The 12,133-nt window shown below is 29.7% G+C and overlaps 2 protein-coding genes across 4 annotated transcripts in view; one reads left to right on the forward strand and one right to left on the reverse strand.

The window, feature by feature from the left end:
- Positions 1–9,815, reverse strand: part of LOC127700345 (uncharacterized) — an 81,874-nt gene extending 72,059 nt beyond the window's left edge. The window contains exons 1-2 of one of the 3 annotated variants that reach the window (XM_052203767.1): positions 3,986–4,390; positions 684–763 (exon numbers count right to left, since the gene is read on the reverse strand). Coding sequence is in view for 2 of the 3 variants with exons in the window: in XM_052203765.1 (XP_052059725.1) it covers positions 9,599–9,606 (8 nt within the window). In the remaining variant the exon portion in view is untranslated. Of the gene's footprint in view, positions 1–683; positions 764–3,985; positions 4,391–9,598 lie in introns of those variants that run through there. The other 2 variants (XM_052203765.1, XM_052203766.1) reach the window with 2 other exon arrangements.
- Positions 9,816–9,933: 118 nt separating this feature from the next.
- Positions 9,934–12,133, forward strand: part of LOC127702535 (uncharacterized) — a 67,310-nt gene continuing 65,110 nt past the window's right edge. Inside the window, exon 1 of the mRNA XM_052206779.1 lies at positions 9,934–9,999. The gene's annotated coding sequence lies outside the window, so the exon portion shown is untranslated. The remainder of the gene's footprint in view (positions 10,000–12,133) is intronic.

A 12,133-nucleotide genomic window follows, 5' to 3' on the forward strand; every position in this document is an offset into this window, starting at 1 on the left:
TAACTATCCACCAGAGACTAAAGAACAATGATGTCATAAACTGCAAGTCATCCTTAATCCTTCAACAATTATTAATGTCCGTATTGTAAAATTAGCTAAAAAGGCCTGTGCATGATACAATGTGAGTCATTTCAAAAACTTTAACAGTTACGAAGACGAATAAATATATATATAAAAATACATTTCTTTAAAGCAAATATTTGAAACAAAAATTCACATAATACAAGTATACCCTTTTGGAGAATTTAGCATCTGAGATATTGCTAATGCACATGTTTCTATGGCTACGGTTTTTAAAACTTAAAATTGTGTTACTTCATATCTATAAATGAGAAATGTCTATCATTCAGTTCTTCCTATATGACTGGTAGAGAAAAAGGAGTAATTGCCCCTATATATCTTTACAAAACAAGTTAAAAAAAAAAAATTTCTGGAGGAGTCTGTGGAATTTGTAAATATTTCAAGTTTCATAATACATAGAAAAAAACCACTGTGTGAATGCATCATGATCAGATATACATGTATGTCAAATATATTTATCTCTCTAGGAAATAACATATTAGACAAAATTCAGAAGAAAGAGGCAGGGGATTTTTCAAAATAAACAATAGTATACTTAAAGAGCAAAATTATATTGACCTCATAAATAAATTAATCGAAAACTATAAAAAACAAATACTCACCAAAAATTTAAAAACACTGTGGGATATGTTTAAATCAGAGGTAAGAACCGCAACTCTTACTTACTGCAAACAAAGATCATCTGAAAATAAAAATGATATAAAAAATTTAGAAATAAAATTAAGAAAATTAAATGAAAAAACAAATGCAAGCCCAATTATGAAAAAAGAAATTAAAACCATTGAAAATGAACTTGAACACCTCTATTCAAATAAAGTTAAAGGTGCACAAATAAGATCTCGAGTACAATGGTTAGAAGAAGGAGAGAAAAATACTAAATTCTTCCTGGGCCTTGAAAAATCAAGACAAACAAAAAAGAGCATTACAGCGCTAAAAGATAAACATGGGAAAATAGTTACAGAACACGCAGAAATTTTAAACATAGAAAAATTATACTATGAAAATTTATATAAAAGCACTTCTCCAAATTTAAAAGATATTAAAAATTATATAAATGAGACCAACATTGATCACAAACTATCTGAAATAGAAAGTGATTCCTTGGGAGGCCCATTAACAGTAGATGAATGCACTAAGGCAATATTTAAAATGAAATTAAATAAATCGCCAGGAATAGATGGGCTAAGTGTAGAATTTTATCGCACTTTTTGGAGTAATTTAAAAGAATTTACAGTTGAAGTTTTTAATAAATGCTATGAAGAAGGAGAACTAACAACCATACAAAAGATAGGTATAATATCCTTAATTTACAAAAAAAAAGACCCTTTGTCACTAGATAACTATAGACCAATTACGCTATTAAATGTAGATACAAAACTCATTGCATATGCAATAGCCCAACGTTTAAAACCAGTACTGTTGAAAATAATTCACAGCGATCAAAATGGTTATATCAAAAATAGATATATTGGTTTTAATATACGCCAAATCCAAGACATTATAGATTATGCTGAAACATTTCATATTGATGGTGCATTACTTTTTATTGATTTTTCAAAAGCTTTTGATTCATTAGAATGGAGCTTTATGTATGAAGCCCTTATAAAATTTGGTCTCCCAAACTCATTCATTAAATGGGTTAAAACATTATATAAGAATATTAAAGGCTGTATGCTAAATAACGGTTGGATTTCAGAAACTTATAATGTATCTCGTGGGATACGACAAGGATGCCCATGCAGTTCTCTAATTTTCACTATAGCAGTAGAAATTCTTGCATGCAGAATAAGGCAAGATACTGGTATTAAGGGATTTCAAATCAAATTAGACTCTAAAACACATAGTTTGAAAATCTCACAATTAGCAGATGACACTACTCTTTTTTTAAAATGCAAGCAGAAAATAAGCTATGCTTTAAACTTGATTGAAATATTTGGAACACTCTCAGGTCTTAAACTTAACCGATCGAAAACAGAAGGCATATGGCTAGGCAAACTAAAAAGTTGCAAAGATAAATATGAAAATATAAACTGGAATAAAGAACCTATTAAAAGCCTAGGGGTATATTTCGGACTTAACAAAGATGAATGTGACAGATTAAATACAGAAAGAATTTAAAAAAAATCTCAAGATGCAATCAATAACTGGAACAGAAGAAATCTCACAATGATAGGTAGAATAACAGTAATTAAATCTCTTATCCTACCAAACTTAACTTTCTTGGCATCAGTTACAACTATATCCAAAGAATTTTTGAATAAATTTAAAAAACTGATTTACAACTTCATTTGGGGTAATAAAAAAGAAAAAGTTAAACGTATAACTTTATGTAAAGATTACTTGGAAGGAGGCCTTAAAATGATTAATATTGACAATTTCCTATCAGCTATACAATTATCCTGGGTCAAACGATTAACATCAAAACACTTTGCAAACTGGAAAGTTATTCCCCTTTTCTTTTTTAATACATTTGGAGAAAACTTTTCTTTATTCAACATGAATCCAGGTAGCATAAAAGCAATCCCAAACCTTAGTAAATCACTCCCTCTGTTCTACTTAGAAATAGTTAAAAGTTGGTTTAAATTAAAAAATATCTCAAACAAAAATAACAGTACAACTTTTGTTAATATAAGACAACAATACATTTGGGGCAATAAACATATAAAATTTCAAAACAAATGCTTAATATTTTCACATTGGATAACAAACCGGATACTATTTATTAATGATATAATCGACAAAGCAGGAAAAATTTCACAAAAGATAATATTAGATAAATTGACCATTAAATCTAATTGGATATCAGAAATATCTAAATTAAAACATGCAATACCAAAAAAGTGGCAGTTGGAAATGAAATCAGATAAATCGTGCTACACTCAAGTTAAAACGAATAAAAAGATATACTTAAAAACACAAAATAGTACAAAACTGATCTGCATTGAAAACCTTCCATCAAAAGAAATATATAAAAGCATTAATTCATGTAATATAGAGGAAGAAACACCAATTGGCTTTCTAAAATGGAAAACACAATTTAAATTGGATTCGTCAAGTTATCTATACAAAATGCTTAACTTTATATTTTATAGCTTACAAGTTAATAAATTAAAAGTATTCAGGTGGAAGTTACTTCACTATATCCTTCCTTGTAAACAGCTATTGTATATCTGGAAACTGAAAAACGATGACCAGTGCCATATTTGCAATCAATTAGAAAACTATGAACACTTTTTCATTACTTGCAAATACTTTCAAAATTTTTGGAAAAAGGTCAAAGTACTCCTTAATAAAATAAAAATGGGGACACAGATAATCACCTATAAAAATCTAATACTTGGCTACAAAATATATGATAAAACATACTATGACATAAATCTGTTTCTCACTGTATTAATGTTCTCTATTCATAAATCTACATATGCATCAGAGTATAAACAAAATAGTGTTGATGTCTATAGAATTTTTAAGTTAGAATTTAAACAATACTTTGAAAGTATGAAACTTCTTGATAAAAAAACAAGTAGATTTTTGAATGATGTTTATAAAAATATATAATAACCATCTTTATATTGTATCATGTGTATATGTTCTTTTTTTTTCAGTATCATTATATACTGTATATTACACGAGACATATATACACAGAGATTGGCAACTGTGTATATATGTCTCTGATATTACGTAGAATAACCTATATGAAATGTAAACAACTGCGAAATTTTAAGTTTCATGTGTGTGTTTTTAAAAATGTGATAAATGATCAATGTTTACCTGTACAACAAACTTATTGAACATTGACCCTGTACTGTCTACTGACCGGAAAAATCCTTGATATTTAAGAATAAATTATGATTCTTTCTATAAATCTATTTAAAAGCGATGGAAATATTTCCAAAACTCACCATTAGAAATACTTAGATAAGATCCTTCTGCTCTCATCATCAAATTATACCCATGCCGTGGTATTCTTTAATCATCCGATCATCTCAACTTTCACGTGAAATATTTTGATCAAGGTTAAGGTCAACGATTAAACTATAAACAATATCGGACAATAGATAGTACAACTTCCGTAATTACTTAATATAATCAGAGACGTCTCTGATATAATAAAGACTTCAAAAACAAATTGTTAAAATCAATGTATTCATTGTATAACTAACCATAATTAATAGATATAAATTTTACTGTATAATCTCCCTGGTTAAACAGTAACTAATCTACAGGGATACCCGACTGAATGCTGTGAGTCGTGTAAGTTGTAAAAACAGCAGAGAAATGTGCAATAAAAGATTTATTTATAAAAAAAAAAAAAAAAGGAAATAACATATTCATGAAAGCTATACTTTTAGGCAAACATTTTTGATAGGATAAGTTTTTTTAAATTCAAATTATATGAAAAGGGTAGGGTGCTGGATGTCGCGGCTGCTAATCCGTACCAAAAGTTCAAAACAGAATTGGAAGGTTGTTAACCTTGTTGCAGAAAGAACTATCACAGCCAAACTAGGGAACTCGATAGGCAAATGCTCACATTAATCTATGCCTGTTCCGTTTGCTAAATGTCTTATTTACACCATATCTCATGGTGGTGCTCCTCAAAAAGGAGATTTATTTTTGTTAAAATGAGAGAGTTGTTCCGAACTAAAACTATTTCCGTCAGATAAGTACTGAATTTGTGCTGATCCTTTTATTTTATTTTTATGAAACTTTGATATTGAACTTCCATAAAGAAATGTAGAACCACAATTGAATTGACATGTTGTCCTCAATCAAAACATAATTCTTACGGTTTGTTTATGTAATTAAGTGCATGCGTAGTTTTCTTGACCTGGAGGGGCAACAGACTATATGGTTGCTCTGGATTCCTCTCTTTATTGATTGATTGCAGAACACCCCCTCAGTCCAAATGGAGTCTTCCATATTATCAACGCTATTAAGAAACTACATGCCACTTGTTGCTCATTGTTGATCAAATGTTTTAAAAAAAGTCAAATTCATTTAACATGTTTTAATATGTAAAAAGTAAAATAACAAAAATACCGAACTCCAAGGAAAATTCAAATCGGAAAGTCCCTTATCAAATGGCAAAATCAAAAGCTCAAACACATCAAACGAATGGAAAACAACTGTCATATTCCTGACTTGGTACAGGCATTTCCTTATGTAGAAAATGGTGGATTAAACCTGGTTTTATAGCTAGCTAAACCTCTCACTTGTATGACAGTTGTATAAAATTTCATAATATTGACAACAATGTGTGAACAAAACAAACAGACATAATAGGTAAAAATGTCAAAAATAGGGGTACAGCAGTCAACATTGTGTTATAATCTTAATCACTAAAATCAAACAAATGTGTCAACAAAGAAAAACAAAATGCCAAATAGACAAAGCACATATGCAAAAATGAAAGACAAGAATACAAAAAATGACCACAGCACAACAAAACATTGGCGGGATGCATAAGTACCGAACAACGCATAAAGGATATTACCAAAAAAGAACTAAACAGTAAAGGTTAATAATTTACAAAGACAAATAAAAGAACACTATAACACTTAATTAAGATGATAAACAACGTCAGTACCTAGAATCTATACTTTAAGACCATCATGTATTATTTGTGAAGTTGATACAGAATATTTATCAACAAGGTCTTGGTATCTTCCGATGAACTTTTTTTATAAAAAGGAAGAAACGTTCTTTGACATAATCCTGGTTCGTCAATTTCTGCTAAGACACTGGTGACGTTTTATAAAGTCTGAATAGCAGCTGCAAGCTCTTGAATACCGAATGAGTTGGAAAATGAATATCCCATATAAAGGTCAAGTTGGTATATTGTATGATTATGTTTTAAAATGACAGTGCATCATAAGCCTATAAGGCTGGCTGAAAATATAAATGAGCATAACATATGTATATTATATTATGTCAATTCAGGTTGCACTTTAATAAATTATTTATTCATGATTCATATTGCTACTTAGGTGAGGAAAATTGGTAACTTCAAAATTAATATCGTCTCGTTTGTCATAGATTCTGGTACTGAGATGACCGCTTATGTCAAATTCGAGGTATAAGTCTAAAAATGAGGCGGAGGAAGCCGTGTCTTTTGTTTCTTTAATTTCTAGTTCTGGAGGATATATTAATGGAACCCAATCAGAAAAGTTCGAATTGTAAATGGAAAGAATATATCTGAATGTGAAATTAAATGATCTTGCGTCTTTGATCTTCTTGTTTTTGACAAGTGTCTGTAGGAACTCCGACTAATATGAAAATAAGAAGAGGTCGGCAAGGAGAGGCGCACAGTTCGTTCCCATAGCAATGCCGACAATTTGTTGAAAAAGTCTACCACCAAATTCAATAAATATGTTGTCAATAAGAAACTCCAGCATACGGATCACTTGTTCCTCTGTGTAGCGTGTTTTACCCTTTTGTTCACTATTAACAAAATATGCCGTATGGTATCCCAAAATAAAAACTGTATAGCGTATGCTACCATTTTTATATTGAAAAGCATTGTGGATTATTTCTTTTAGACTATTTATCAATTTCACCTGGGGAATGGTGGTATACAGGGTTGAAAAATCAAAAGTTTTGAAAGAGTCAATTTCAGAGAAAGATCGAGATTTAAAATTATCCAGAAGTTCCTTAGAGTTTTTTAGAAACCACATATGGTTAATACCACTACGCGAGTAAACAGTTTCACAGTATTTCTGAAGACCCTCTTTCCCTGCGGACAGAATTTTTGTAAATCTAATGGACAATTCCTTTGTAGAACATGCAGATGAGCCGGCAATGTACCGTTGTTTGTACGGAATTTTGTGAAGCCTAAGTATCCAATACAAACAAGGTACGTCCTCAGATTTGCTGTTCAATGTAATGTTCATTGAAGCCATGAAGGACTTATGATTCGCCAAAATCTCGTCCTTGTCAAATGATATGTTTTTGTATGTGGGATTACCTGAGTGCTCATTTATTCCTAATTTTTTTACAAGACACTTGCAGTAATTTATCGATTAACATAAAAAGACTATATAATATGTAAGTAATCATCAGATGTGTTTATTTTTTGTTAAAAATCTGAGTAGATTAATAATGAACTCGGCCATTAATAGATTACCTGTGAATAGACTATTCCATTCAAGTCAGGGGTATACTTGTGGAGAGACTATTCCATTCAAGTCAGGGGTTAAAATCTGTTTAACTTCATGGCATAGAAGACTTGTAATAACCAAAAGACAGTGTCCAGAGCAATGGTTGGGTTTTTTTGCTGTTAACTTTAAGTCTAAATTTAAATTTTTTTGAAATATCAATATGACTTTTCCAAATTTCATGGAATTTTGCAAAACTACCTGGAGTGGGAAAAAATAAATCTGTTCTTCATGATCAAAAGACAGTATAAAAGCTAAATTTTTAAATTATTTGTTTTTTAATGGTATGTTTTTTAGTATTTTACTGATTAATGTACTCAGTTGATTGTTTGCAGTTTACGTTTAGAAAGTTAAAGGTTAAAGTTATTTAGACATCAGTAAATTGTAAGTATTAATATCTTCATCAAACTTTCATTCAATGTAATGAACATTGGACATGATCAAGAATTGCATCTGAAAAAAGGTTAAAAAGGTTGATTGAAGAATAGAACAAACTCATCTACGAACTTATAATTTGGTACGCTAGAAATGCGTTTTGGCTTCATAAGACTCATCAGTGGCACATGAATCAAAAGTATAAGAAAGCCAAATCAAATAAAAAGTTGGAGAACATAAAAAAATAGGGTTTAGTTTAACCCTTTGACTTTTTTGGTTAAATTGAATTGTGCCAATCGTTGTCTAAAAATTTCTTTTAAGTACCAGGTATATGTGTTTAAATACATCAATATATGTCAACGGTCAATATCTTTGGAGGTTATCTATTTTTTTTAAACTCAATGGCTTGAAATAGGAATAAAATATATATAAAAGAAAGGCTCATCAACGTTCATGAACAGTGTATACCAACAGAAAAAAAAAAGTATACAACTATGACACAAATTCTAAAAGAAATTATACTTGCAAAAATGTTGCAATTAATCGCACTTTATTTTTTTCCATGCACAGTCCAGGTGAAAACCTGGTTAATTTCAAAAAGGTGGCAGGAATATTCGTTTTAAGGTTATGAATAAGTTTTAATGACCACTGCCACATGTGTCTCTAAGGACATAGTCTTTCTGTCTGTGCCAAACAAGTACAAAATTGTATCTCGAGAAACCATTTTCCCAAAAGCTTTCATGCATTTTAGAATTTAATCTTGACCACGAACGTCATTTAAATTTTTGCAGTTTTGGAAGACGTCTAGGACTTTAACATTTTTGGCCATATGAACCCTAAAGCCAAAGAAAGAACATATTGACCTTTTTTATGCTTGTACAAATGTATATTTTGGCACTGAGTATGTGGGATTGATAACATTCAGAAGGAATATTTTCAAATTGAGTGGGTTTGAATTTCTAAGAATGAAGCAAATGTAGAGCAAAAATTAAAACACAATATACTGTTCATGTATACATATACATTTGTATCAGAGATTGGCTGTTTTTTAAGTTGAAAAACTATCTTCAGATTGAATCAAATAGGGAATACGTGTGCAGTTGAATTATTTTTGAGAAAGAATACTAATATCAATGGAAACAATGGCGAGATCGTATCCCTCAGAGCGAGCATGCTCTTTATTTATTGAAGTCCCATGGAAACTTTTAAAGAGATGTTGATACCAAACTTCTCCATTCATAAAAATTGCTTTTATTTCTGAATTGTTACTTTAAGTCTGTTTCCATGGTAAGCCAGTCATAATAAGTAGATTAGTTTTCTAATATTGCCGGTGACCCCAAAATTTTAATCCAATTTTATAAAATAGAGACGTCAAGCTTTTCAGTATGAAAAAATGAGCAACTTCTCTCATTTGTTTTCCTGTGAATATTCAATCAAAGAGGTTTTATGTCCATTTTCCCTATATATCCATTGAGAAATTAGCCTATTAGCAACCATTTTCACAAGTCGAAAAATCTCCATTGGATGGCCGATGAACCCCAAATGTTATTGTATTTTTTTAATAACCGTGCAACAAACTTTAAGTTCACAAAGTATGAGAAAATTCTGTCATTATTTTCTATACCCCTGAACTACCTTAAAATGATTTAAGAAACTAAAGTTCCAACTCTCTCAGGCAAAAGAGAGGCGGAAGATACTTAAGGGATATTCAAACTCATAAGTCGAAAACAAAACTGACCTTAGTTGACCAAAGTTGACTTAAGATGGATTTGGCTATTATTTTAAGGTCTCTTTTGGTTATAAAGCTGTTCGCGTGTTTTCAAAAAAATAATCATTCCTTTATTTATTTGTTTGTCTTACTAAATGTATCTTTAAAATTGATCAGTAACTCCGAGTTTTATCTAAAATGATAAGGGGAAATAATTTTCCTATACAAATTTATCCATAAAAGAGAATTTGAAACATATAAATACTAAAGTACATTACCTTTTCATTTGGTTTCAACAAATTTATTATATATCTGTTCTTCTCACCAATCTAATTCAATAGTAACAGAATTGAATTCCATATATATTCGATGAAATATCAAGCTATAAACTTTTAAACAAAAATTCTACTGACGAAATGTTTTTCCGTTCCAATTTGTGTTGTCTAATAGCCTAACCTAGTCATTTAACATTATTGTATAAGTATTTTACCGAATACGTATGTTAGAAATAGTCAAATTCAAAAGAACATACAAAGCAGTCGTGCGAAACGAACTTTAAATTCAAATATGCAAATACTTTTTATTTTAAAAAAAATAGAACTAATAATTCTGTTCCTATAGATAGAACACAGTATATAGCTGTTTAAACATCTTTACCAAAAGATTGAATCGATTTCAGGTAAGAACAACATTTTAGTGCATAGGAATTAAAATAAAAAATATTTTATAAGAATATTGTACTAAATATGGTTTTCTATAGAATTGATTTTATTTTATTTAGGAATTGCAACTAAATTTTCAAAACCTCAAAAAAGAAAAGCCAAATTGTTTTATGAATTGCTAATTGCATCAAAATTACAAATTGATTCAAGTCGTATTATGCTTTACTTTTACAGATATTATGATTATCATAGAGGAACCTATTTTTTATATTGTTTTATTTGTTATGTCAATTGCCTGTAAAAAATAAGGAAACAACAACCGTAAGAGAAACATATAGTTTCAACCAACTTATGACAAAAATCACTTTTGACAGCTGAAACTGACGTAAAATAAACATTCACAATATTCAAAATATTTTGTCGCCTAAACATATGTTAAATAAACCCAAAACACTGTTTTACATCAAATAACATTTAAGATTTTCCATGGCGTTCTCTTCGAATTATGAGTTTGATGATCCCCTTGATTTTTTCCGCATCTTTTTGCACTTTAGGAATTATTTTTTTTAGAGCAACATGGCAAAACTATAGACATTTCTCACCAACCATATTGATAATGAGAACAAACAATGCATGAAATTTTTCTATTGGAATGTCTTTTATTAATTCTAGAAACAAATTATTAAAAAAAGACAAAAAGATGGGTTAATACTTGCAATACAATATACTACACAACATTTGGCTATAAATGTACTGAAAAATCAAATGAATAAATAAAATGTAAGCTAGTATGCAGTTTCATCTGGAACTGTGGTATCTTATACTGATGTAGATAGATAATAAAACTGTATGTATTTACTGCTGTTCTCGCAGCGTCTGCCTACTAATCACAGTTCCCGAATAAATTAAAAGATAGAAAAGACAGTTCAACAGTGCTTTTTTTTCACGAAAACTCTTTTTTTAATTTGACAATAACATTACTTACAAATCATCTACTGGTTACTATATATTACATTTTTCATTACTTGATACCAATTGTAATTACTTATTGACAGTTCATTTGCATTTCGAGGTAAATGTTTATTTAAACTCAAAAACATTAAATACAACGGTCACACAATTATACATCTCTTAGCGACGACCTTTATACGCGTTGTGTAATAGTTTAACACATAATTTGATTAGAATGCCACATTAAAACTTTATTATCGATAGGAAAGTAAAAAGATAATTAAAAATGACGAGTTTGCTGATATTGTGTTTATTGGAACAATAAAACTTTGATCATACTCATAGATTGAAAGTAAAAAATAATGAAAAGTAGTGATAGCTGTGAAAAGTATTTATATTTCATTTATGGATACCACCAACTGAGGGGGTTTATTGAAAGTAAAAAACCAAGTAAGTATTCACAAAAAATAAATATTAAATATTGCGTGTTAATAGTCAATGTAATTCTGAAAATTATTTGCAACTCTATGGGCACCAATTATCAGGGATGCACAAAAGTAAACTTGTTTCTGAAATCTAAACTGTTTACAAGAAAAAATAGTTGCACGGTTTCAATTCACACAGATTTAAACTCCTTTCACATCACAAAAAAAACCGTTTTATAATATTTTCTGTGTAGCAATGTAATGCATTGGCTGTATATATTTACTCTGTTATCATTTCATTACGACGTTAAATAATATCATACAATTATATCATGCTGGTTATATAACGTATTGCAATATATTCATTTAGTGGAATTTGATAAGTGAAGTACAAAAGACCAGATTAATTTATTTAAAAGTGTACATCAATAGATACCTAACGTACGGTTCGTATTTGTTTAAAATACTAAACAGATAGACATATCCAACTAAGTAAAACATCAAGTGACTTCGATGACGTAGCTATCCGCCATCTTTAGTAAATTTGTCTCATAGAAATTGCATAGGCCTTTCAATAAAATTTAATTTTTCGTTAATCCGACCCGTATTCTAACTTTTGCACATCTTTCCTTTGCCATCGAATACAAATCTTTCTTAAAATGTTGACCCTGACAGTTTAAATTTTAATGAAATTACGTCCCTGATCAATATTGCTCGTTTTCTCCTCCTCTACCCGTTGACTGTATTGTAAAACTAACAAACCCTCGTATTCTTA

The sequence above is a fragment of the Mytilus californianus genome, unplaced genomic scaffold (genome assembly GCF_021869535.1).
Source record: "Mytilus californianus isolate M0D057914Y unplaced genomic scaffold, xbMytCali1.0.p SCAF_5, whole genome shotgun sequence".
In the NCBI taxonomy this organism is placed as follows: Eukaryota; Metazoa; Mollusca; class Bivalvia; order Mytilida; family Mytilidae; genus Mytilus; species Mytilus californianus.